Raw genomic sequence first — 26,793 nt, forward strand, 5'->3', positions numbered from 1 at the left:
GATCAAAACTGAACACAATACTCCAGGTGTGGCCTCACTAACACCTTATACAATTGCAGCATAACCTCCCTAGTCTTAATCTCCATCCCTCTAGCAATGAAGGACAAAACTCCATTTGCCTTCTTAATCACCTGTTGCACCTGTAAACCAACTTTTTGCAACTCATGCACTAGCACACCCAGGTCACTCTGCATAGCGGCATGTTTTAATATTTTATCATTTAAATAATAATCCCTTTTGCTGTTATTCCTCCCAAAACGGATAACCTCACATTTGTACAGACGTCTCCTCCTGCTTTTATCATTGTCGGCGTGGTAAGATATTTGCCCAACAGAATAGTGATTCACCCACCCACCCACCTTGTACCCCCTTCAGCAGAATGTCCACGCCCCTCTGGTAGCAACGAAACGCCAGCTCGTACTCCTGAGTGGCCTCCCTCTCCAGCGCCTCCTTGATGCACTCAGCTGCCGTACTCAGGTACTCGGCACCACCCAACCCGTCTGGGCCTGGGGTCTCAGCAGGCGGTCCGTTCTCAGGCTGCACCCTCAGGTCCAGGAAACGTCTTTCCAACTCGTCGGGGCGTTTGGCAGAATGCGGCAAGCTGCCCCGAGCGACAGCCAGCGCCTCAGGGTTACTCTGCTGGCTCAGCTCAGGTAGAGAGTCTGCAAAAGAAACCAACCAAGGCTGAGATCTGAGTATTCTCCAGAGAGCGGGGCGAAGGGGAATCAGCCTCCAACAACTACACCGCGTGACCTCGAACCAGCCGACCCAGGCAGAACACCTGCTCTTTACGGGAGACAGCGCAGAGGGAGCTTTACTCTGTATCTAATCCCGTGCTGTACCTGTCCTGGGAGTGTTTGATGGGGACAGTGCAGAGGGAGCTTTACTCTGTATCTAACCCAGTGCTGTACCTGTCCTGGGAGTGTTTGATGGGGACAGGGTAGAGGGAGCTTTACTCTGTATCTAACCCCGTGCTGTACCTGTCCTGGGAGTTTTTGATGGGGACAGTGTAGATGGAGCTTTACTCTGTATCTAACCCTGTGCTGTACCTGCCCTGAGGGTGTTTGATGGGGACAGTGCAGAGGGAGCTTTACTCTGTATCTAACCCCGTGCTGTACCTGTCCTGGGAGTGTTTGATGGGGACAGTGTAGAGGGAGCTTTACTCCGTACCAAACCCCGTGCTGTACCTGTCCTGGGAGTTTTTGATGGGGACAGTGTAGATGGAGCTTTACTCCATATCTAACCCCGTGCTGTACCTGTCCTGGGAGTGTTTGATGGGGACAGTGTAGAGGGAGCTTTACTCTGTATCTAACCCCGTGCTGTACCTGTCCTGGGAGTGTTTGATGGGGACAGTGTAGAGGGAGCGTTACTCTGTATCTAACCCCGTGCTGTACCTGTCCTGGGAGTGTTTGATGGGGACAGTGTAGAGGGAGCTTTGCTCTGTATCTAACCCAGTGCTGTACCTGTCCGGGGAGTGTTTGATGGGGACAGTGTAGAGGGAGCTTTACTCTGTATCTCACCCCGTGCTGTACTTGTCCTGGGAGTGTTTGATGGGGACAGGGTAGAGGGAGCTTTACTCTGTATCTAACCCCGTGCTGTACCTGTCCTGGGAGTGTTTGATGGGGACAGTGCAGAGGGAGCTTTACTCTGTATATAACCCCGTGCTGTACCTGTCCTGGGAGTGTTTGATGGGGACAGTGTAGAAGGAGCTTTACTCTGTATCTAACCCCGTGCTGTACCTGTCCTGGGAGTGTTTGATGGGGACAGTGTAGAGGGAGCTTTGCTCTGTATCTAACCCCGTGCTGTACCTGTCCTGGGAGTGTTTGATGGGGACAGTGTAGAGGGAGCTTTACTCTGTATCTAACCCCGTGCTGTACCTGTCCTAGGAGTGCTTGATGGGGACAGTGTAGAGGGACTTTACTCTGTATCTAACCCCGTGCTGTACCTGTCCTCGGAGTGTTTTGGTGGGGACAGTATAGAGGGAGCTTTACTCTGTATGTAACCCCGTGCTGTACCTGTCCTGGGAGTGTTTGATGGGGACAGTGTAGAGGGAGCTTTGCTCTGTATCCAAACCCATGCTGTCCCTGTCCTGGGAGTGTTTGATGGGGACGGTGTAGAGGGAGCTTTACTCTGTATCTAACCCCGTGCTGTCCCTGTCCTGGGAGTGTTTGATGGGGACGGTATAGAGGGAGCTTTACTCTGTATCTAACCCCGTGCTGTACCTGTCCTGGGAGTGTTTGATGGGGACAGTGTAGATGGAGCTTTACTCCATATCTAACCCCGTGCTGTACCTGTCCTGGGAGTGTTTGATGGGGACAGTGTAGAGGGAGCTTTACTCTGTATCTAACCCCGTGCTGTACCTGTCCTGGGAGTGTTTGATGGGGACAGTGTAGAGGGAGCGTTACTCTGTATCTAACCCCGTGCTGTACCTGTCCTGGGAGTGTTTGATGGGGACAGTGTAGAGGGAGCTTTGCTCTGTATCTAACCCAGTGCTGTACCTGTCCGGGGAGTGTTTGATGGGGACAGTGTAGAGGGAGCTTTACTCTGTATCTCACCCCGTGCTGTACTTGTCCTGGGAGTGTTTGATGGGGACAGGGTAGAGGGAGCTTTACTCTGTATCTAACCCCGTGCTGTACCTGTCCTGGGAGTGTTTGATGGGGACAGTGCAGAGGGAGCTTTACTCTGTATATAACCCCGTGCTGTACCTGTCCTGGGAGTGTTTGATGGGGACAGTGTAGAAGGAGCTTTACTCTGTATCTAACCCCGTGCTGTACCTGTCCTGGGAGTGTTTGATGGGGACAGTGTAGAGGGAGCTTTGCTCTGTATCTAACCCCGTGCTGTACCTGTCCTGGGAGTGTTTGATGGGGACAGTGTAGAGGGAGCTTTACTCTGTATCTAACCCCGTGCTGTACCTGTCCTAGGAGTGCTTGATGGGGACAGTGTAGAGGGACTTTACTCTGTATCTAACCCCGTGCTGTACCTGTCCTCGGAGTGTTTTGGTGGGGACAGTATAGAGGGAGCTTTACTCTGTATGTAACCCCGTGCTGTACCTGTCCTGGGAGTGTTTGATGGGGACAGTGTAGAGGGAGCTTTGCTCTGTATCCAAACCCATGCTGTCCCTGTCCTGGGAGTGTTTGATGGGGACGGTGTAGAGGGAGCTTTACTCTGTATCTAACCCCGTGCTGTCCCTGTCCTGGGAGTGTTTGATGGGGACGGTATAGAGGGAGCTTTACTCTGTATCTAACCCCGTGCTGTACCTGTCCTGGGAGTGTTTGATGGGGACAGTGTTGAGGGAGCTTTACTCTGTATCTAACCCCGTGCTGTACCTGTCCTGGGAGTGTTTGGTGGGGAAAGTGTAGGGGGAGCTTTACTCTGTATCTAACCCCGTGCTGTACCTGTCCTGGGAGTGTTTGATGGGGACAGTGTTGAGGGAGCTTTACTCTGTATCTAACCCCGTGCTGTACCTGTCCTGGGAGTGTTTGATGGGGACAGTGTAGGGGGAGCTTTACTCTGTATCTAACCCCGTGCTGTACCTGTCCTGGGAGTGTTTGATGGGGACAATGTCGAGGGAGCTTTACTCTGTATCGAACCCCGTGCTGTACCTGTCCTGGTAGTGTTTGATGGGGACAGTGTAGAGGGAGCTTTACTCTGTATCTAACACCGTGCGGTACCTGTCCTGGGAGTGTTTGAGGGGGACGGTGTAGAGGGAGCTTCACTCTGTATCTAACCCCGGGCTGTACCTGTCCTGGGAGTGTTTGATGGGGACAGTGTAGAGGGAGCTTTGCTCTGTATCCAAACCCGTGCTGTCCCTGTCCTGAGAGTGTTTGATGGGGACGGTGTAGACGGAGCTTTACTCTGTATCTAACCCCGTGCTGTCCCTGTCCTGGGAGTGTTTGATGGGGACGGTATAGAGGGAGCTTTACTCTGTATCTAACCCCGTGCTGTACCTGTCCTGGGAGTGTTTGATGGGGACAGTGTTGAGGGAGCTTTACTCTGTATCTAACCCCGTGCTGTACCTGTCCTGGGAGTGTTTGATGGGGACAGTGTAGGGGGAGCTTTACTCTGTATCTAACCCCGTGCTGTACCTGTCCTGGGAGTGTTTGATGGGGACAATGTCGAGGGAGCTTTACTCTGTATCGAACCCCGTGCTGTACCTGTCCTGGTAGTGTTTGATGGGGACAGTGTAGAGGGAGCTTTACTCTGTATCTAACACCGTGCGGTACCTGTCCTGGGAGTGTTTGAGGGGGACGGTGTAGAGGGAGCTTCACTCTGTATCTAACCCCGGGCTGTACCTGTCCTGGGAGTGTTTGATGGGGACAGTGTAGAGGGAGCTTTGCTCTGTATCCAAACCCGTGCTGTCCCTGTCCTGGGAGTGTTTGATGGGGACGGTGTAGACGGAGCTTTACTCTGTATCTAACCCCGTGCTGTCCCTGTCCTGGGAGTGTTTGATGGGGACGGTATAGAGGGAGCTTTACTCTGTATCTAACCCCGTGCTGTACCTGTCCTGGGAGCGGTTGATGGGGACAGTGTTGAGGGAGCTTTACTCTGTATCTAACCCCGTGCTGTACCTGTCCTGGGAGTGTTTGGTGGGGACAGTGTAGGGGGAGCTTTACTCTGTATCTAACCCCGTGCTGTACCTGTCCTGGGAGTGTTTGATGGGGACAGTGTTGAGGGAGCTTTACTCTGTATCTAACCCCGTGCTGTACCTGTCCTGGGAGTGTTTGATGGGGACAGTGTAGGGGGAGCTTTACTCTGTATCTAACCCCGTGCAGTACCTGTCCTGGGAGTGTTTGATGGGGACAGTGTAGGGGGAGCTTTACTCTGTATCTAACCCCGTGCTGTACCTGTCTTGGGAGTGTTTGACGGGGACAGTGTAGAGGGGGCTTTACTATGTATCTAACCCCGTGCTGTATCTGTCCTGGGAGTGTTTGATGGGGACAGTGTAGAGAGAACTTTACTCTGTATCTAACCCCGTGCTGTACCTGTCCTGGGAGTGTTTGATGGGGACAGTGTAAAGGGAGTTTACTCTGTATCTAACCCCGTGCTGTACCTGTCCTGGGAGTGTTTGATGGGGACAGTGTAGAGGGAGCTTTACTCTGTATCTAACCCCGTGCTGTACCTGTCCTGGGAGTGTTTGATGGGGACAGTGTAGAGGGAGCTTTACTCTGTATCTCACCCCGTGCTGTACCTGTCCTGGGAGTGTTTGATGGGGACAGTGTAGAGGGAGCTTTACTCTGTATCTAACCCCGTGCTGTACCTGTCCTGGGAGTGTTTGATGGGGACAGTGTAGAGGGAGCTTTACTCTGTATCTAACCCCGTGCTGTACCTGTCCTGGGAGTGTTTGATGGGGACAGTGTAGAGGGAGCTTTACTCTCTATCTAACCCCGTGCTGTACCTGTCCTGGGAGTGTTTGATGGGGACAGTGTAGAGGGAGCTTTACTCTGTATCTAACCCGTGCTGTACCTGTCCTGGGAGTGTTTGATGGGGACAGTGTAGAGGGAGCTTTACTCTGTATCTAACCCCGTGCTGTACCTGTCCTGGGAGTGTTTGATGGGGACAGTGTAGAGGGAGCTTTACTCTGTTTCTAACCCTGTGCTGTACCTGTCCTGGGAGTGTTTGGTGGGGACAGTATAGAGGGAGCTTTACTCTGTATCTAACCCCGTGCTGTACCTGTCCTGGGAGTGTTTGGTGGGGACAGTGTAGAGGGAGCTTTACTCTGTATCTAACCCCGTGCTGTACCTGTCCTGGGAGTGTTTGATGGGGACAGTATAGAGGGAGCTTTACTCTGTATCTAACCCCGTGCTGTACCTGTCCTGGGAGTGTTTGGTGGGGACAGTGTAGAGGGAGCTTCACTCTGTATCTAACCCGTGCTGTACCTGTTGATAAAGTCAATGACCAGTATTGCTCTGGTGCTGTGTCTATATTGAGAGGCGAAGTGAGCTCCGATACACGAATCCTGTTTAGATTTGATGCCACAGATCCCCGGGCCGATAGGAGTATTGATCGGCCGTTCCCAAGCTGTCTGAAGGGGTGCTTGTTCCCAGGTGGCCCGTGCTCCTCGGCAGCTCTTGTCTGGCAATGGCCTGTACTTACCCCCAGCGTCCTTGGCACATGGGTCAAAGAACGCCAGCTCCGTGTCGGAGAGAGGGGAGCCGGCCTGCAGCCTGGCCTCGTCGTGTTCTTCCTCGGCCCCGGAATCGAATGGCGAACCCGTCTCCTCCTCCTGCTCCTGACCAGCATCCTCTTCGTCTGCAACACAAGAGGCGTCGTCAGTGCGGGAAGTGGCGAGGGGATCTACCCCCGGGGCACGGCACTGCGTGAGGAGACTCAATCTTACAGGGAGCATGGCGGGCAGTCGGGGCACTGCCTTCGCCAGAGGCCTTCAGCCTGCATCACCTTCAACTGCACCCCGTCTCCCACACACCCAGCGTCATGGCACCCTCCTCCCCACAGCCAATCAGGGAAAGCCAGCAGGCTCCTCATCGCCGGAGAGTCATCGAATCATCGCGGAGGGAGTTACGGAAACGCAATTGGTCAAAGCAGAGAGTGACGGAGAGTGGAGTTCGGACGTCCCAGTGAAATTGACAGGGGAATACCCGGTTGGGATAACCGGTTGGGATAACCGTTTGGGAATACCAGTTGGGAATACCGGTTGGGAATACCCAGTTGGGAATACCGGTTGGGGTAACCATTTGGGAATACCGGTTGGGGTAACCATTTGGGAATACCGGTTGGGCTACCCGGTTGGGGATAACCCGGTTGGGATAACCGGTTGGGAATAACCGGTTGGGAATAACCGGTTGGGATAACCGGTTGGGAATACCCGGTTGGGAATACCGGTTGGGAAGACCCAGTTGAGAATACCGGTTGGGAATACCGGTTGGGAATACCCGGTTGGGAATACCGGTTGGGATACCCGGTTGGGGATAACCCGGTGGGAATAACCGGTTGGGAATAACCGGTTGGGAATAACCGGTTGGGATACCCGGTTGGGAATACCCGGTTGGGATAACCGGTTGGGAATATCCGGTTGGGAATACCCGGTTGGGAATATCCGGTTGGGAATATCCAGTTGGGAATACCGGTTGGGAATACCCAGTTGGGAATACCGGTTGGGATACCCGGTTGGGATACCCGGTTGGGGATAACCCGGTTGGGATAACCGGTTGGTAATAACCGGTTGGGAATACCCAGTTGGGAATATCCGGTTGGGAATATCCAGTTGGGAATACCCAGTTGGGAATACCGGTTGGGAATACCCGGTTGGGCATACCGGTTGGGATAACCGGTTGGGAATACCCAGTTGGGAATACCGGTTGGGAATACCCAGTTGGGAATACCCAGTTGGGATACCCGGTTGGGATAACCCGGTTGGGGATAACCGGTTGGGAATACCCGGTTGGGAATATCCGGTTGGGAATACCCAGTTGGGAATACCGGTTGGGAATATCCAGTTGGGAATAACCGGTTGGGAATACCGGTTGGGAATACCCGGTTGGGAATACCGGTTGGGAATACCCGGTTGGGAATACCCGGTTGGGATAACCGGTTGGGAATACCCGGTTGGGAATACCCAGTTGAATACCGGTTGTGAATACCCGGTTGGGAATACCGGTTGGGATAACCGGTTGGGAATACCCAGTTGGGAATACCCAGTTGGGAATACCCAGTTGGGAATAGTGGGGGAACACTGAGGGCAGGAAGCTTTGGTGTGTAAACGATTAGCAGGCTCCTCGGCAATTGATGATGCTCGAGTTTGGGTGGAGAGCGAGATCAGAGCAGCACAAGCTCAACTAACCGAGTGACCTCATTCTCAACTCTCACCTTCCCTCCCTATCAGCTCCACTCCTCGCCATCCTCCTCGCATCATAACCCCCCCTCTCGCCCATCCCGCAATCTCCCAAATCTCTAATCTCCCTCTCCCCCGCCTCCCCCACGTTCTTTCCCTTCTCCCGGACACCTCCTCCCCTCTCCGCGCCCCCTCCTCCCCTCCCCTCTCCCCCCTATCTCTCCCCACCTCCCCTATCTCTCCCCACCTCCCCTTTCCCCCCTATCTCTCCCCGCCTCCCCGCCCCCCGCCCCCGCCTCCATCTCCCATCCCCCTCCCCTCTCCCTCTCCCTCTCCCCTCCCCCGCCTCCCCGCCCCCTCCTCCCCTCTCCCCCCACCCCTCTCCCCTCCCCCGCCTCCCCTCTCGGCGCCCCCTCTTCCCCTCTCCCCCTCCCCTTCCCTCCCCGCGCCCCCTCCTCCCCTCTCCCCACCTCCCCTCTCCTCGCCTCCCCTCTCCCCACCTCCCCTCTCCGCCCTATCTCTCCCCACCTCCCCTCTCCCCCCTATCTCTCCCCTCCTCCCCTCTCCCCCACCTCCCCTCTCCCCCACCTCCCCTCTCCCCCCTATCTCTCCCACCTCCCCTCTCCCCCCTATCTCTCCCCTCCTCCCCTCTCCCCCTCCTCCCCTCTCCCCCACCTCCCCTCTCCCCCACCTCCCCTCTCCCCGCCTCCCCTCTCCCCGCCTCCCCTCTCCCCGCCTCCCCTCTCCCCGCCTCCCCTCTCCCCCCTATCTCTCCCCACCTCCCCTCTCCCCCCTATCTCTCCCCTCCTCCCCTCTCCCCCACCTCCCCCACCTCCCCTCCTCCCCTCTCCCCCACCTCCCCTCTCCCCCACCTCCCCTCCTCCCCTCTCCCCCACCTCCCCTCTCCCCCCTATCTCTCCCCTCCTCCCCTCCTCCCCTCTCCCCCTCCTCCCCTCTCCCCCTCCTCCCCTCTCCCCCTCCTCCCCTCTCCCCCACCTCCCCTCTCCCCCACCTCCCCTCTCCCCACCTCCCCTCTCCCCACCTCCCCTCTCCCCCCTATCTCTCCCCACCTCCCCTCTCCCCCCTATCTTTCCCCACCTCCCCTCTCCCCCGCCTCCCCTCTCCCCCGCCTCCCCTCTCCCCGCCTCCCCTCTCCCCGCCTCCCCTCTCCCCGCCTCCCCTCTCCCCCACCTCGCCTCCCCCCACCTCCCAACCCCCCTCTCCCCGCCTCCCCGCCCCCTCCTCCCCTCTCCCCACTCCCCACCTCCCCTCCCTCCACCTCCCCTCCCTCCGCCTCCTCCCCCCACCGCCCCTCCCCCCACCTCCCCTCTCCTCGCATCCCCTATCCGCGCCCCTCCTCCCCACCTCCCCTCTCCCCCCTATCTCTCCCCACCTCCCCTCTCCCCCCTATCTCTCCCCACCTCCCCTCTCCCCCCATCTCTCCCCACCTCCCCTCTCCCCCTATCTCTCCCCTCCTCCCCTCTCCCCCTCCTCCCCTCTCCCCCTCTCCCCACCTCCCGCCTCCCCCTCCTCCCCTCTCCCCGCCTCCCCTCTCCCCACCTCCCCTCCTCCCCTCTCCCCACCTCCCCCGCCTCCCCTCTCCCCACCTCCCCCTCCCCTCTCCCCACCTCCCCCTCCCCTCTCCCCACCTACCCCCTCTCCCCGCCTCCCCCTCCTCCCCGCCTCCCCTCCCCCCCGCCCCCAAAGGTGGGTCAGTAAATTTGCAGACGATACGAAGATTGGTGGAGTTGTGGATAGTAAGGAGGGCTGTTGTCGGCTGCAAAGAGACATAGATAGGATGCAGAGCTGGGCTGAGAAGTGGCAGATGGAGTTTAACCCTGAAAAGTGTGAGGTTGTCCATTTTGGAAGGACAAATATGAATGCGGAATACAGGGTTAACGGTAGAGTTCTTGGCAATGTGGAGGAGCAGAGAGATCTTAGGGTCTATGTTCATACATCTTTGAAAGTTGCCACTCAAGTGGATAGAGCTGTGAAGAAGGCCTATGGTGTGCTCGCGTTCATTAACAGAGGGATTGAATTTAAGAGCCGTGAGGTGATGATGCAGCTGTACAAAACTTTGGTAAGGCCACATTTGGAGTACTGTGTACAGTTCTGGTCGCCTCATTTTAGGAAGGATGTGGAAGCTTTGGAAAAGGTGCAAAGAAGATTTACCAGGATGTTGCCTGGAATGGAGAGTAGGTCTTACGAGGAAAGGTTGAGGGTGCTAGGCCTTTTCTCATTAGAACGGAGAAGGATGAGGGGCGACTTGATAGAGGTTTATAAGATGATTAGGGGAATAGATAGAGTAGACAGTCAGAGACATTTTCCCCGGGTGGAACAAACCATTACAAGGGGACATAAATTTAAGGTGAAAGGTGGAAGATATAGGAGGGATATCAGAGGTAGGTTCTTTACCCAGAGAGTAGTGGGGGCATGGAATGCACTGCCTGTGGAAGTAGTTGAGTCGGAAACATTAGGGACCTTCAAGCAGCTTTTGGATAGGTACATGGATTACGGGAAAATGATATAGTGTAGATTTATTTGTTCTCAAGGGCAGCACGGTAGCATTGTGGATAGCACAATTGCTTCACAGCTCCAGGGTCCCCGGTTCGATTCTGGCTTGGGTCACTGTCTGTGCGGAGTCTGCACATCCTCCCCGTGTCTGCGTGGGTTTCCTCCGGGTGCTCCGGTTTCCTCCCACAGTCCAAAGATGTGCGGGTTAGGTGAATTGGCCAATGATAAATTGCCCTTAATGTCCAAATTGCCCTTGGTGTTGGGTGGAGGTGTTGAGTTTGGGTAGGGTGCTCTTTCCAAGAGCCGGTGCAGACTCAAAGGGCCGAATGGCCTCCTTCTGCACTGTAAATTCAATGATAATCTATGATTAATCTAGGACAAAGGTTCGGCACAACATCGTGGGCCGAAGGGCCTGTTCTGTGCTGTATTTTCTATGTACTCTCCCCGCCCCCTCCTCCCCTCTCCCCACCTCCCCTCTCACCGCCCCCACCTCCCTCTCCCCCCTATCTCTCCCCGCCGCCCCCTCCTCCCACCTCCCCTCGCCTCCCCCCGCCTCTCCTCCCCCACCCCCCGCCCCTCCTCCCCCGCCCCCGCCTCCCCTCTCCCCGCCCCCTCCTACCGCCCCCACCTCCCCACTCCCCCCATCTCTCCCCGCCTCCCCTCTCCCTCCTCCCCTCTCCCCACCGCCCCTCCTCCCCGCCCCTCCTCCCCCGCCCCCTCCTCCCCGCGCCTCCCCTCCCACCTCCTCACCCCACCCCTCCTCCCCACCCCACCTCACCGCCTCCCCTCCTCCCCTCCCACCGCCTCCCCTCCTCCCCTCCCACCGCCTCCCCTCCCACTGCCTCCCCTGTACTCCAGTGAAACTCTGCAACACCAGGTCCAGCCACAAAGCAGAAGTTACCCACAGTCCGGTGTGTCTTTAGTGATGAGCAGTGTGAGTCAGCGCGCTCGGTCTCCCCTCCGTCCACCTGGTTTCTGCCCGGGGACTGAGTCAATCCTCCCGATTCAGGCCAGGGGGGCGCCAGGCTGGGCCACGATCCCGGCAGTTCACCCGCTCCCGAGGGCAAAGGGATGAGCGGGGCGGGTAGTCTCGGGGCATCGTGAGCAGCGGCGAGATCCAGAGGCTGGGAAACCTTGCCGTCCTGGGGAGAGAGGAGACACCAGTCATTACTGATCCAGGCCCCCTCACCTCATCCTGCTCGTTCCCAACTCCCTCACCTCACCACCCCTAGCCTCACCTCGCAAAAACAAAGGTTTTTGTTCCTGTTCCAGTGCCTCCCCATGTTTATCCCAAAGGCTTTTTTCAGGCAGGTTAACAGGAGTATAATGGGGTTTGTGTGGGCGCGAGGGACTCCGAGGGTGAGAAGGGTGTTCCTGGAGCGGAGTAGAGATAGGGGGGGGACTGGCGCTGCCCAACCTCTGTGGGTACTACTGGGCCGCCAATGCGACGATGGTGCGCAAGTGGGTGATGGAGGGGGAGGGGGCTGCATGAAAGAGGCTGGAGATGGCGTCCTGTGTGGGTACGAGTCTGGGGGCGCTGGCAACGGCGCCGCTGCCGCTCCCTTCAAGGAGGTATACCACGAGCCCGGTGGTGGCGGCGGCCCTCAAAATCTGGGGGCAGTGGAGGCGGCACAGGGGGGACGTTGGGGCCTCGGCAGGGACCCCATTACGGGGGAACCACCAGTTTGTCCCAGGGAGAATGGATGGTGGGTTTTTGGGGTGGCACAGGGCAGGGATACGAAGGCTGGGGGACCTGTTTGTGGACGGGAAGTTCGCGAGGCTGGGTGAGCTGGAGGAGAAGGAAGGGCTCCCCTCGGGGAACACCTTCAGGTACTTCCAGGTAAGGGCATTTGCCGGACGGCAGGTGGTGGAATTCCCGCGGCTACTGCCACACACAGTACAGGATAGGGTGCTCTCGGGGGGCGGGGGGGGGGGGGGAGATCTCGGAAACTTACCAGGTGATGGAGGAGGAGGAGGAGGCCTCGGTGGTGGAGTTGAAAGGTACGTGGGAGGAGGAGTTGGGAGAGGAGATCGAAGAGGGGACGTGGGCAGATGCCCTGGGGAGGGTGAACTCTTCCTCTTCGTGCGCGAGGCTCAGCCTCATACAGTTTAAGGTGCTGCACAGGGCACACATGACCGGGACTAGGATGAGCCGGTTCTTTGGGGGTGAGGACAGGTGTGTTAGGTGCTCAGGGAGCCCAGCAAATCACACCTATATATTCTGGGTATGCCCAGCGCTGGAGGAATTTTGGACGGGCGTAGCGAGGACGGTGTCGAGGGTGGTAGGATCCACGGTCAAACCGGGCTGGGGGCTCGCAATATTTGGGGTGGCAGAGGAGCCGGGGGTGCAGGAGGCGAAAGAGGCCGGAATTCTGGTCTTTACGCCCCTGGTCGCCCGGCAGAGGATTCTTCTACAGTGGAAGGATGCGAGGCCCCAAAGCGTGGAATCCTGGATCAACAATATGGTGGGGTTTATTAAATTGGAGAGGGTGAAATTCGCCTTAAGGGGGTCGGTACAAGGGTTCTTCAAGCGGTGGCAACCGTTCTTAGACTTCCTGGCAGAGCGGTAGACAGAGAGCAGTAGCAGCAGCAACTGGGGGGGGGGGGGGGGGTGTATATATTTGCTATGTTTGCTTTGTGTTAACTCGGGGTGTTAATTTATTATTTATGTACAGGGGAGGGGGGCAGGGGGGTTGTTTTACTGTGTTTTGCATTTAACCCCGTTGGGTTCCTTTATCATTTTGTTGTTGATAATTTGTGAAAACCTAATTTTTTTATTTTTTTGAAATATCTGTAGTGAGTGTACCTTTAAAAAAATGGGTGTTTATTACTGCAGTGATGTCAGAGAGTGGGTGGAGCTGGGCTGTCTGTCAGCTTTTTACTTTCGTTTTTGAGCAGGGTGTGTTTTAGTTTTGTGTTCAGTGTTGGAGCTGAAGCCAGACAGAGCAGGTGTACTGTTGATCTCTCTGCCATGAAAAGACTATCTCTTGACCATTTGGTGAATTCAGAATTATAAATGTTCTCAGTAGTGAATGTAAACCTGATGTGCTTCTGTTTAAAGGTTTCTTTTGTCTTCTGGATGTTGTTTGGGAAGTTATTAAGGGTTACTTAGTGTTGTATTCTTTGGGGGTTGTATTTGAATTGATGGTTGCTGAGATGTTCACTGTATGTTTTAAAAAGGTTAACTTGAGTTCATAGAATAAACATTGTTTTGCTTTAAAAAACTTTTCCATTTCTGCTGTCCCACGCCTGTAGAGTGGGCCGTGTGCTCCCCAGACCACAATCGAGTAAAAGTTGTCGGGCAGGTGAACTCCATGCTACACTTTCTATTCTCTAAACCCTGGCCCATAACACTGGGCGAGTCCCAGCATTTGTTGTCCATTGAAGTGAGCGTCTGGCTTCGGCCCGGTTCAGAGAGGGGGCAGTTAAGAGTAAATCACATTACTGTCTGGAGTCACATGTAGGCCAGACCAGGACAGCAGATTTCCTTCCCCACCGTAGTGAACCAAATGGGTTTTTACGACACTCGATGGCGGTTGTCACGGTCGCCGTTACTGCGACTGAGGTTTTTATAATTCCAGTGAGAGTCCCGGACCACCAGCAGTGGGCACACACCTTGAAGAGGTCTTTGAGCTGTGGGCTGTTGTACAAGGCTGGGATGTTAACTGTGAACTGCAGCATCTCCTCGGCGCATCGACGTCTCTCTTCGATGACCGCCTCGTCGAAGCGCCCTGGGAACAGAGAGAGCGACACTTAACACCGCCAGCCAAAACTGGCGCACGCAACCACAGCGATGGTATGAGACGTGCATTGGCCAAGATAAGCTGACAAAGGATATTTAGGGGCTTGACGGTGGATAGGCAATGGCAGACATTTAACACATGGATGAACTTCAACAATTGTACGTCCCTGGCTGGTGCAAGAGGAAGACGGGGAAGCCAGCTCAACCATGGCTATCAAGAGAAATCAGGGATCGTGTTCAAGCCAAAGAAGAAGGAAATAAACTGGCCAGAAAAAGTAGCCCGTCGGAGGACTGGGAGAAATTTAAAATTCAGCAGGAGGAGGACAAGAGGTTTAATTTGGAGGGAAAATAGAATACGAGAGTAAACTTGCAGAAAGCACAAAAACTGACTGCAAAAGCTTCTATAGATATGTGCAGAGAATAAAAACTGGTGAAGACAAATGTAGGTCCCTTAGTTAGAATCAGGTGAATTCATAATGGGCAACAAATAGGTGGCAGATCAGGTGAACAATTACTTTCGATCTTATGGGCGGCACGGCAGCACAGTGGTTAGCACTGCCGCCTCACAGCTCCAGGGTCCCGGGTTCGATTCACGGCTTGGGTCACTGTCTGTGCGGAGGCTCCACGTTCTCCCCGTGTCTGCGTGGGTTTCCTCCGGGTGCTCCGGTTTCCTCCCACAGTCCAAAGATGTGCAGGTTAGGTGGATTGGCCGTGCTAAATTGTCCCTTAGTGTCCAAAATATTAGGTGGTGTGACTGGGTTACGGGGATAGGGTGGAGGCGTGGGAGTAAAGGCAAGGATGTTGACTGAATTGCGGCACTTCCTAATCTCTGGAAGAGTTCCAATGTATTGGAGGGCGGCTAATGTAACCCCGCTTTTTAAAAAAGGAGGGAGAGAGGAATCGGGGAATTATAGGCCAGTTAGCCTGAAATCGGCGGTGGGGAAAATGCTGGAGTCAATTATTAAGGATGAAATAACTGAGCATTTAGAAAGTGGGGACAGGATCGGTCCAAGTCAGCACGGATTCACTGAAGGGGAATCGCGCTTGACAAATCATCTGGAATTTTTTGAGGCTAATAAATAATCTTTATTAGTGTCACAGGTAGGCGTACATTAACACCGCAATAAAGTTACTGTGAAAATCCCCTCGTCGCCACATTCCGGCGCCTGTTCGGGTACAGAGGGAGAATTCAGAATCACCCAACAAGCACGCCTTTCGGGATGTGACCAGTAGAGGGGACAAGGGTCAACTAGTGGATGTTGTGTATATGGACTTTCAAAAGGCTTTTGACAAGGTCCCACACAAGAGATTAGTGAGCAAAATTAAAGCTCACGGCATTGGGGTTAATGTATTGGCGTGGATAGAGAACTGGTTGGCAGACAGGAAGCAGAGAGGGGGAATAAACGGGTCCTTTTCAGAGTGGCAGGCAGTGACTCGTGGGGTACGGCAGGGTTCAGTGCTGGGACCCCTGCTGGTCACAATATACACTAATGATCTGGCAAAGGAATATCTCCAAATTTGCAGGCGACATTAAGCTGGGTGGCAGTGTGTGTGTGAGGAGGATGCAGAGAGGCTGCAGGGTGACTTGGGCAGGCTGGCTGAGTGGGGCAAATACTTGGCAAACGCAATATAATGTGGGTAAATGTGAGGTTATCCACTTTGGTGGTAAAAACAGGGACGGCAGGTAATTGTCTGAATGGCGGCAGTTCAGGAAAAGGTGAAGTGCAGCGAGACCTGGGTGTGAAGGTGGAGCAGTCGCTGAAGGTGGGCGTGCGGGTACAGCAGTCGCTGAAGGTGGGCGTGCAGGTACAGCAGTCGCTGAAGGTGGGCGTGCAGGTACAGCAGTCGCTGAAGGTGGGCGTGCAGGTACAGCAGTCGCTGAAGGTGGGCGTGCAGGTACAGCAGTCGCTGAAGGTGGGCGTGCAGGTACAGCAGGCGGTGAAGGTGGGCGTGCAGGTACAGCAGTCGCTGAAGGTTGGCGTGCAGGTACAGCAGGCGGTGAAGGTGGGCGTGCGGGTACAGCAGTCGCTGAAGGTGGGCGTGCAGGTACAGCAGTCGCTGAAGGTGGGCGTGCAGGTACAGCAGGCGGTGAAGGTGGGCGTGCAGGTACAGCAGTCGCTGAAGGTGGGCGTGCAGGTACAGCAGTCGCTGAAGGTTGGCGTGCAGGTACAGCAGGCGGTGAAGGTTGGCGTGCAGGTACAGCAGTCGCTGAAGGTTGGCGTGCAGGTACAGCAGTCGCTGAAGGCGGGCGTGCGGGTACAGCAGGCGGTGAAGGTGGGCGTGCGGGTACAGCAGGCGGTGAAGGTGGGCGTGCAGGTACAGCAGGCGGTGAAGGTGGGCGTGCAGGTACAGCAGTCGCTGAAGGTGGGCGTGCAGGTACAGCAGGCGGTGAAGGTGGGCGTGCAGATACAGCAGTCGCTGAAGGTGGGCGTGCAGGTACAGCAGTCGCTGAAGGTGGGCGTGCAGGTACAGCAGTCACTGAAGGTTGGCGTGCAGGTACAGCAGGCGGTGAAGGTGGGCGTGCAGGTACAGCAGTCGCTGAAGGTTGGCGTGCAGGTACAGCAGTCGCTGAAGGTTGGCGTGCAGGTACAGCAGTCGCTGAAGGCGGGCGTGCGGGTACAGCAGGCGGTGAAGGTGGGCGTGCGGGTACAGCAGGCGGTGAAGGTGGGCATGCAGGTACAGCAGTCGCTGAAGGTGGGCGTGCAGGTACAGCAGGCGGTGAAGGTGGGCATGCAGGTACAGCAGGCGGTGAAGGTGGGCGTGCAGGTACAGCAGGCGGTGAAGGTGGGCGTGCAGGTACAGCAGTCGCTGAAGGTGGGCGTGCAGGTACAGCAGGCGGTGAAGGTTGGCGTGCAGGTACAGCAGTCGCTGAAGGTGGGCGTGCAGGTACAGCAGTCGCTGAAGGTGGGCGTGCAGGTACAGCAGGCGGTGAAGGTGGGCGTGCAGGTACAGCAGTCACTGAAGGTTGGCGTGCAGGTACAGCAGGCGGTGAAGGTGGGCGTGCAGGTACAGCAGTCGCTGAAGGTGGGCGTGCAGGTACAGCAGTCGCTGAAGGTGGGCGTGCAGGTACAGCAGGCGGTGAAGGTTGGCGTGCAGGTACAGCAGTCGCTGAAGGTTGGCGTGCAGGTACAGCAGGCGGTGAAGGTGGGCGTGCGGGTACAGCAGTCGCTGAAGGTGGGCGTGCAGGTACAGCAGTCGCTGAAGGTGGGCGTGCAGGTACAGCAGTCGCTGAAGGTGGGCGTGCAGGTACAGCAGGCGCTGAAGGTTGGCGTGCAGGTACAGCAGGCGGTGAAGGTGGGCGTGCAGGTACAGCAGTTGCTGAAGGTGGGCGTGCAGGTACAGCATTCGCTGAAGGTGGGCGTGCAGGTACAGCAGTCGCTGAAGGTTGGCGTGCAGGTACAGCAGGCGGTGAAGGTTGGCGTGCAGGTACAGCAGTCGCTGAAGGTGGGCGTGCAGGTACAGCAGTCGCTGAAGGTTGGCGTGCAGGTACAGCAGTCGCTGAAGGTTGGCATGCAGGTACAGCAGTCGCTGAAGGTTGGCGTGCAGGTACAGCAGTCGCTGAAGGTGGGCGTGCAGGTACAGCAGGCGGTGAAGGTGGGCGTGCAGGTACAGCAGTCACTGAAGGTTGGCGTGCAGGTACAGCAGTCGCTGAAGGTGGGCGTGCAGGTACAGCAGTCACTGAAGGTTGGCGTGCAGGTACAGCAGTCGCTGAAGGTTGGCGTGCAGGTACAGCAGGCGGTGAAGGTGGGCGTGCAGGTACAGCAGGCGGTGAAGGTGGGCGTGCAGGTACAGCAGTCGCTGAAGGTGGGCGTGCAGGTACAGCAGTCGCTGAAGGTTGGCGTGCAGGTACAGCAGTCGCTGAAGGTTGGCGTGCAGGTACAGCAGTCGCTGAAGGTGGGCGTGCAGGTACAGCAGTCGCTGAAGGTTGGCGTGCAGGTACAGCAGTCGCTGAAGGTGGGCGTGCAGGTACAGCAGTCACTGAAGGTGGGCGTGCAGGTACAGCAGTCGCTGAAGGTGGGCGTGCAGGTACAGCAGGCGGTGAAGGTGGGCGTGCAGGTACAGCAGTCACTGAAGGTTGGCGTGCAGGTACAGCAGTCGCTGAAGGTGGGCGTGCAGGCACAGCAGTCACTGAAGGTGGGCGTGCAGGTACAGCAGTCGCTGAAGGTGGGCGTGCAGGTACAGCAGGCGGTGAAGGTGGGCGTGCAGGTACAGCAGGCGGTGAAGGTGGGCGTGCAGGTACAGCAGGCGGTGAAGGTGGGCGTGCAGGTACAGCAGTCGCTGAAGGTGGGCGTGCAGGTACAGCAGTCACTGAAGGTTGGCGTGCAGGTACAGCAGTCGCTGAAGGTGGGCGTGCAGGTACAGCAGGCGGTGAAGGTGGGCGTGCAGGTACAGCAGTCACTGAAGGTGGGCGTGCAGGTACAGCAGTCGCTGAAGGTGGGCGTGCAGGTACAGCAGGCGGTGAAGGTTGGCGTGCAGGCACAGCAGGCGCTGAAGGTGGGCGTGCAGGTACAGCAGGCGGTGAAGGTGGGCGTGCAGGTACAGCAGGCGGTGAAGGTGGGCGTGCAGGTACAGCAGTCACTGAAGGTGGGCGTGCAGGTACAGCAGTCACTGAAGGTGGGCGTGCAGGTACAGCAGTCGCTGAACGTGGGCGTGCAGGTACAGCAGTCACTGAAGGTTGGCGTGCAGGTACAGCAGTCGCTGAAGGTGGGCGTGCAGGTACAGCAGTCGCTGAAGGTGGGCGTGCAGGTACAGCAGTCGCTGAAGGTGGGCGTGCAGGTACAGCAGGCGCTGAAGGTTGGCGTGCAGGTACAGCAGTCGCTGAAGGTTGGCGTGCAGGTACAGCAGTCGCTGAAGGTGGGCGTGCAGGTACAGCAGGCGGTGAAGGTTGGCGTGCAGGTACAGCAGTCGCTGAAGGTGGGCGTGCAGGTACAGCAGGCGGTGAAGGTGGGCGTGCAGGTACAGCAGGCGGTGAAGGTGGGCGTGCAGGTACAGCAGGCGGTGAAGGTTGGCGTGCAGGTACAGCAGTCGCTGAAGGTGGGCGTGCAGGTACAGCAGGCGGTGAAGGTGGGCGTGCAGGTACAGCAGGCGGTGAAGGTGGGCGTGCAGGTACAGCAGGCGGTGAAGGTTGGCGTGCAGGTACAGCAGTCGCTGAAGGTGGGCGTGCAGATACAGCAGTCGCTGAAGGTGGGCGTGCAGGTACAGCAGGCGGTGAAGGTTGGCGTGCAGGTACAGCAGTCGCTGAAGGTGGGCGTGCAGGTACAGCAGGCGGTGAAGGTGGGCGTGCAGGTACAGCAGTCACTGAAGGTTGGCGTGCAGGTACAGCAGGCGGTGAAGGTGGGCGTGCAGGTACAGCAGTCGCTGAAGGTGGGCGTGCAGGTACAGCAGTCACTGAAGGTTGGCGTGCAGGTACAGCAGTCTCTGAAGGTGGGCGTGCAGGTACAGCAGTCGCTGAAGGTGGGCGTGCAGGTACAGCAGGCGGTGAAGGTTGGCGTGCAGGTACAGCAGGCGGTGAAGGTTGGCGTGCAGGTACAGCAGTCGCTGAAGGTGGGCGTGCAGGTACAGCAGTCGCTGAAGGTGGGCGTGCAGGTACAGCAGTCGCTGAAGGTGGGCGTGCAGGTACAGCAGTCGCTGAAGGTTGGCGTGCAGGTACAGCAGGCGGTGAAGGTTGGCGTGCAGGTACAGCAGGCGGTGAAGGTGGGCGTGCAGGTACAGCAGGCGGTGAAGGTTGGCGTGCAGGTACAGCAGGCGGTGAAGGCGGGCGTGCAGGTACAGCAGTCGCTGAAGGTGGGCGTGCAGGTACAGCAGTCGCTGAAGGTTGGCGTGCAGGTACAGCAGTCGCTGAAGGTTGGCATGCAGGTACAGCAGTCGCTGAAGGTTGGCGTGCAGGTACAGCAGTCGCTGAAGGTGGGCGTGCAGGTACAGCAGTCGCTGAAGGTTGGCGTGCAGGTACAGCAGGCGGTGAAGGTGGGCGTGCAGGTACAGCAGGCGGTGAAGGTGGGCGTGCAGGTACAGCAGTCGCTGAAGGTTGGCGTGCAGGTACAGCAGTCGCTGAAGGTGGGCGTGCAGGTACAGCAGGCGGTGAAGGTGGGCGTGCAGGTACAGCAGTCACTGAAGGTTGGCGTGCAGGTACAGCAGTCACTGAAGGTTGGCGTGCAGGTACAGCAGTCGCTGAAGGTGGGCGTGCAGGTACAGCAGGCGGTGAAGGTGGGCGTGCAGGTACAGCAGTCGCTGAAGGTGGGCGTGCAGGTACAGCAGGCGGTGAAGGTTGGCGTGCAGGTACAGCAGTCGCTGAAGGTGGGCGTGCAGGTACAGCAGGCGGTGAAGGTGGGCGTGCAGGTACAGCAGTCACTGAAGGTTGGCGTGCAGGTACAGCAGTCGCTGAAGGTGGGCGTGCAGGTACAGCAGTCGCTGAAGGTGGGCGTGCAGGTACAGCAGGCGCTGAAGGTTGGCGTGCAGGTACAGCAGTCACTGAAGGTTGGCGTGCAGGTACAGCAGTCGCTGAAGGTGGGCGTGCAGGTACAGCAGTCGCTGAAGGTGGGCGTGCAGGTACAGCAGTCGCTGAAGGTGGGCGTGCAGGTACAGCAGTCGCTGAAGGTGGGCGTGCAGGTACAGCAGGCGGTGAAGGTTGGCGTGCAGGTACAGCAGTCGCTGAAGGTGGGCGTGCAGGTACAGCAGGCGGTGAAGGTGGGCGTGCAGGTACAGCAGGCGCTGAAGGTGGGCGTGCAGGTACAGCAGTCGCTGAAGGTGGGCGTGCAGGTACAGCAGGCGGTGAAGGTTGGCGTGCAGGTACAGCAGTCGCTGAAGGTTGGCGTGCAGGTACAGCAGTCGCTGAAGGTGGGCGTGCAGGTACAGCAGGCGGTGAAGGTTGGCGTGCAGGTACAGCAGGCGGTGAAGGCGGGCGTGCAGGTACAGCAGTCGCTGAAGGTGGGCGTGCAGGTACAGCAGTCGCTGAAGGTTGGCGTGCAGGTACAGCAGTCGCTGAAGGTTGGCATGCAGGTACAGCAGTCGCTGAAGGTTGGCGTGCAGGTACAGCAGTCGCTGAAGGTGGGCGTGCAGGTACAGCAGTCGCTGAAGGTTGGCGTGCAGGTACAGCAGGCGGTGAAGGTGGGCGTGCAGGTACAGCAGGCGGTGAAGGTGGGCGTGCAGGTACAGCAGTCGCTGAAGGTTGGCGTGCAGGTACAGCAGTCGCTGAAGGTGGGCGTGCAGGTACAGCAGGCGGTGAAGGTGGGCGTGCAGGTACAGCAGTCACTGAAGGTTGGCGTGCAGGTACAGCAGTCACTGAAGGTTGGCGTGCAGGTACAGCAGTCGCTGAAGGTGGGCGTGCAGGTACAGCAGGCGGTGAAGGTGGGCGTGCAGGTACAGCAGTCGCTGAAGGTGGGCGTGCAGGTACAGCAGGCGGTGAAGGTTGGCGTGCAGGTACAGCAGTCGCTGAAGGTGGGCGTGCAGGTACAGCAGGCGGTGAAGGTGGGCGTGCAGGTACAGCAGTCACTGAAGGTTGGCGTGCAGGTACAGCAGTCGCTGAAGGTGGGCGTGCAGGTACAGCAGTCGCTGAAGGTGGGCGTGCAGGTACAGCAGGCGCTGAAGGTTGGCGTGCAGGTACAGCAGTCACTGAAGGTTGGCGTGCAGGTACAGCAGTCGCTGAAGGTGGGCGTGCAGGTACAGCAGTCGCTGAAGGTGGGCGTGCAGGTACAGCAGTCGCTGAAGGTGGGCGTGCAGGTACAGCAGTCGCTGAAGGTGGGCGTGCAGGTACAGCAGGCGGTGAAGGTTGGCGTGCAGGTACAGCAGTCGCTGAAGGTGGGCGTGCAGGTACAGCAGGCGGTGAAGGTGGGCGTGCAGGTACAGCAGGCGCTGAAGGTGGGCGTGCAGGTACAGCAGTCGCTGAAGGTGGGCGTGCAGGTACAGCAGGCGGTGAAGGTTGGCGTGCAGGTACAGCAGTCGCTGAAGGTTGGCGTGCAGGTACAGCAGTCGCTGAAGGTGGGCGTGCAGGTACAGCAGGCGGTGAAGGTAGGCGTGCAGGTACAGCAGTCGCTGAAGGTGGGCGTGCAGGTACAGCAGTCGCTGAAGGTGGGCGTGCAGGTACAGCAGGCGGTGAAGGTTGGCGTGCAGGTACAGCAGGCGGTGAAGGTTGGCGTGCAGGTACAGCAGTCGCTGAAGGTGGAGGTGCAGGTACAGCAGTCGCTGAAGGTGGGCGTGCAGGTACAGCAGTCGCTGAAGGTGGGTGTGCAGGTACAGCAGGCGGTGAAGGTTGGCGTGCAGGTACAGCAGGCGGTGAAGGTGGGCGTGCAGGTACAGCAGGCGGTGAAGGTGGGCGTGCAGGTACAGCAGGCGGTGAAGGTGGGCGTGCAGGTACAGCAGGCGGTGAAGGTGGGCGTGCAGGTACAGCAGGCGGTGAAGGTTGGCGTGCAGGTACAGCAGTCGCTGAAGGTGGGCGTGCAGGTACAGCAGTCGCTGAAGGTGGGCGTGCAGGTACAGCAGGCGGTGAAGGTTGGCGTGCAGGTACAGCAGTCGCTGAAGGTGGGCGTGCAGGTACAGCAGGCGGTGAAGGTGGGCGTGCAGGTACAGCAGTCGCTGAAGGTGGGCGTGCGGGTACAGCAGTCGCTGAAGGCGGGCGTGCGGGTACAGCAGTCGCTGAAGGTGGGCGTGCAGGTACAGCAGGCGGTGAAGGTGGGCGTGCAGGTACAGCAGTCGCTGAAGGTTGGCGTGCAGGTACAGCAGGCGCTGAAGGTTGGCGTGCGGGTACAGCAGGCGCTGAAGGTGGGCGTGCAGGTACAGCAGGCGGTGAAGGTGGGCGTGCAGGTACAGCAGTCGCTGAAGGTGGGCGTGCAGGTACAGCAGTCGCTGAAGGTTGGCGTGCAGGTACAGCAGGCGCTGAAGGTGGGCGTGCAGGTACAGCAGTCGCTGAAGGTGGGCGTGCAGGTACAGCAGGCGGTGAAGGTTGGCGTGCAGGTACAGCAGGCGGTGAAGGTTGGCGTGCAGGTACAGCAGTCGCTGAAGGTTGGCGTGCAGGTACAGCAGTCGCTGAAGGTTGGCGTGCAGGTACAGCAGTCGCTGAAGGTGGGCGTGCAGGTACAGCAGTCGCTGAAGGTGGGCGTGCAGGTACAGCAGTCGCTGAAGGTGGGCGTGCAGGTACAGCAGGCGGTGAAGGTTGGCGTGCAGGTACAGCAGTCGCTGAAGGTGGGCGTGCAGGTACAGCAGGCGGTGAAGGTGGGCGTGCAGGTACAGCAGGCGCTGAAGGTGGGCGTGCAGGTACAGCAGTCGCTGAAGGTGGGCGTGCAGGTACAGCAGGCGGTGAAAGTTGGCGTGCAGGTACAGCAGTCGCTGAAGGTTGGCGTGCAGGTACAGCAGTCGCTGAAGGTGGGCGTGCAGGTACAGCAGGCGGTGAAGGTTGGCGTGCAGGTACAGCAGGCGGTGAAGGTGGGCGTGCAGGTACAGCAGTCGCTGAAGGTGGGCGTGCAGGTACAGCAGTCGCTGAAGGTGGGCGTGCAGGTACAGCAGGCGGTGAAGGTTGGCGTGCAGGTACAGCAGGCGGTGAAGGTGGGCGTGCAGGTACAGCAGTCGCTGAAGGTGGGCGTGCAGGTACAGCAGGCGGTGAAGGTGGGCGTGCAGGTACAGCAGGCGGTGAAGGTGGGCGTGCAGGTACAGCAGGCGGTGAACGTTGGCGTGCAGGTACAGCAGTCGCTGAAGGTGGGCGTGCAGGTACAGCAGTCGCTGAAGGTGGGCGTGCAGGTACAGCAGGCGGTGAAGGTTGGCGTGCAGGTACAGCAGTCGCTGAAGGTGGGCGTGCAGGTACAGCAGGCGGTGAAGGTGGGCGTGCAGGTACAGCAGGCGCTGAAGGTGGGCGTGCAGGTACAGCAGTCGCTGAAGGTGGGCGTGCAGGTACAGCAGGCGGTGAAGGTTGGCGTGCAGGTACAGCAGTCGCTGAAGGTTGGCGTGCAGGTACAGCAGTCGCTGAAGGTGGGCGTGCAGGTACAGCAGTCGCTGAAGGTTGGCGTGCAGGTACAGCAGTCGCTGAAGGTTGGCGTGCAGGTACAGCAGGCGGTGAAGGTTGGCGTGCAGGTACAGCAGGCGGTGAAGGTGGGCGTGCAGGTACAGCAGTCGCTGAAGGTGGGCGTGCAGGTACAGCAGTCACTGAAGGTGGGCGTGCAGGTACAGCAGGCGGTGAAGGTTGGCGTGCAGGTAAAGCAGGCGCTGAAGGTTGGCGCGCAGGTACAGCAGGCGGTGAAGTTGGGCGTGCAGGTACAGCAGGCGGTAAAGGTGGGCGTGCAGGTACAGCAGTCGCTGAAGGTGGGCGTGCAGGTACAGCAGGCGGTGAAGGTGGGCGTGCAGGTACAGCAGTCACTGAAGGTGGGCGTGCAGGTACAGCAGGCGGTGAAGGTGGGCGTGCAGGTACAGCAGTCACTGAAGGAGGGCGTGCGGGTACAGCAGTCGCTGAAGGTGGGCGTGCAGGTACAGCAGTCGCTGAAGGTTGGCGTGCGGGTACAGCAGGCGGTGAAGGTGGGCGTGCAGGTACAGCAGTCGCTGAAGGTTGGCGTGCAGGTACAGCAGGCGGTGAAGGTGGGCGTGCAGGTACAGCAGGCGGTGAAGGTGGGCGTGCAGGTACAGCAGGCGGTGAAGGTGGGCGTGCAGGTACAGCAGGCGGTGAAGGTGGGCGTGCAGGTACAGCAGTCGCTGAAGGTGGGCGTGCAGGTACAGCAAGCGGTGAAGGTGGGCGTGCAGGTACAGCAGGCGGTGAAGGTGGGCGTGCAGGTACAGCAGGCGGTGAAGGTTGGCGTGCAGGTACAGCAGTCACTGAAGGTGGGCGTGCAGGTACAGCAGTCACTGAAGGTGGGCGTGCAGGTACAGCAGTCGCTGAAGGTTGGCGTGCAGGTACAGCAGTCGCTGAAGGTGGGCGTGCAGGTACAGCAGGCGGTGAAGGTGGGCGTGCAGGTGCAGCAGTCGCTGAAGGTTGGCGTGCATGTACAGCAGTCGCTGAAGGTTGGCGTGCAGGTACAGCAGTCGCTGAAGGTTGGCGTGCAGGTACAGCAGGCGGTGAAGGTGGGCGTGCAGGTACAGCAGGCGGTGAAGGTGGGCGTGCAGGTACAGCAGGCGGTGAAGGTGGGCGTGCAGGTACAGCAGTCGCTGAAGGTTGGCGTGCAGGTACAGCAGTCGCTGAAGGTGGGCGTGCAGGTACAGCAGTCGCTGAAGGTTGGCGTGCAGGTACAGCAGGCTGTGAAGGTTGGCGTGCAGGTACAGCAGGCGGTGAAGGTGGGCGTGCAGGTACAGCAGTCGCTGAAGGTTGGCGTGCAGGTACAGCAGGCTGTGAAGGTTGGCGTGCAGGTACAGCAGTCGCTGAAGGTTGGCGTGCAGGTACAGCAGTCGCTGAAGGTTGGCGTGCAGGTACAGCAGTCGCTGAAGGTTGGCGTGCAGGTACAGCAGTCACTGAAGGTGGGCGTGCAGGTACAGCAGTCGCTGAAGGTGGGCGTGCAGGTACAGCAGGCGGTGAAGGTTGGCGTGCAGGTACAGCAGTCGCTGAAGGTGGGCGTGCAGGTACAGCAGTCGCTGAAGGTGGGCGTGCAGGTACAGCAGTCGCTGAAGGTTGGCGTGCAGGTACAGCAGGCGGTGAAGGTGGGCGTGCAGGTACAGCAGGCGGTGAAGGTTGGCGTGCAGGTACAGCAGTCGCTGAAGGTTGGCGTGCAGGTACAGCAGTCGCTGAAGGTTGGCGTGCAGGTACAGCAGTCGCTGAAGGTTGGCGTGCAGGTACAGCAGTCGCTGAAGGTTGGCGTGCAGGTACAGCAGGCGGTGAAGGTGGGCGTGCAGGTACAGCAGGCGGTGAAGGTTGGCGTGCAGGTACAGCAGTCGCTGAAGGTTGGCGTGCAGGTACAGCAGGCGGTGAAGGTGGGCGTGCAGGTACAGCAGTCGCTGAAGGTTGGCGTGCAGGTACAGCAGTCGCTGAAGGTTGGCGTGCAGGTACAGCAGTCGCTGAAGGTTGGCGTGCAGGTACAGCAGTCGCTGAAGATTGGCGTGCAGGTACAGCAGGCGGTGAAGATTGGCGTGCAGGTACAGCAGGCGGTGAAGGTGGGCGTGCAGGTACAGCAGTCACTGAAGGTTGGCGTGCAGGTACAGCAGTCGCTGAAGGTGGGCGTGCGGGTACAGCAGTCACTGAAGGTTGGCGTGCAGGTACAGCAGGCGGTGAAGGTTGGCGTGCAGGTACAGCAGGCGGTGAAGGTGGGCGTGCAGGTACAGCAGGCGGTGAAGGTGGGCGTGCAGGTACAGCAGTCGCTGAAGGTTGGCGTGCAGATACAGCAGGCGGTGAAGGTGGGCGTGCAGGTACAGCAGTCGCTGAAGGTGGGCGTGCAGGTACAGCAGGCGCTGAAGGTGGGCGTGCAGGTACAGCAGTCGCTGAAGGTGGGCGTGCAGGTACAGCAGTCGCTGAAGGTGGGCGTGCAGGTACAGCAGTCACTGAAGGTGGGCGTGCAGGTACAGCAGTCGCTGAAGGTGGGCGTGCAGGTACAGCAGTCGCTGAAGGTGGGCGTGCAGGTACAGCAGGCGGTGAAGGTGGGCGTGCAGGTACAGCAGGCGGTGAAGGTGGGCGTGCAGGTACAGCAGTTACTGAAGGTGGGCGTGCAGGTACAGCAGTCGCTGAAGGTGGGCGTGCGGGTACAGCAGTCGCTGAAGGTGGGCGTGCGGGTACAGCCGGCGCTGAAGGTTGGCGTGCAGGTACAGCAGTCACTGAAGGTGGGCGTGCAGGTACAGCAGTCGCTGAAGGTGG

At 58.5% G+C, this 26,793-nt stretch overlaps 1 protein-coding gene across 2 annotated transcripts in view; it reads right to left on the reverse strand.

The window, feature by feature from the left end:
• snx15 (sorting nexin 15) overlaps nt 1-26,793 on the reverse strand; it is a 73,696-nt gene that overhangs the window by 20,878 nt on the left and 26,025 nt on the right. Inside the window, exons 4-7 of one of the 2 annotated variants that reach the window (XM_072489474.1) lie at nt 13,919-14,034; nt 11,205-11,445; nt 6,094-6,249; nt 360-662 (exon numbers count right to left, since the gene is read on the reverse strand). In XM_072489474.1, the coding sequence (XP_072345575.1) occupies nt 360-662; nt 6,094-6,249; nt 11,205-11,445; nt 13,919-14,034 (816 nt within the window). The remainder of the gene's footprint in view (nt 1-359; nt 663-6,093; nt 6,250-11,204; nt 11,446-13,918; nt 14,035-26,793) is intronic. The other variant, XM_072489475.1, reaches the window with a different exon arrangement.

The sequence above is a fragment of the Scyliorhinus torazame genome, chromosome 24, assembly GCF_047496885.1.
Source record: "Scyliorhinus torazame isolate Kashiwa2021f chromosome 24, sScyTor2.1, whole genome shotgun sequence".
Classification (NCBI taxonomy): domain Eukaryota; kingdom Metazoa; phylum Chordata; class Chondrichthyes; order Carcharhiniformes; family Scyliorhinidae; genus Scyliorhinus; species Scyliorhinus torazame.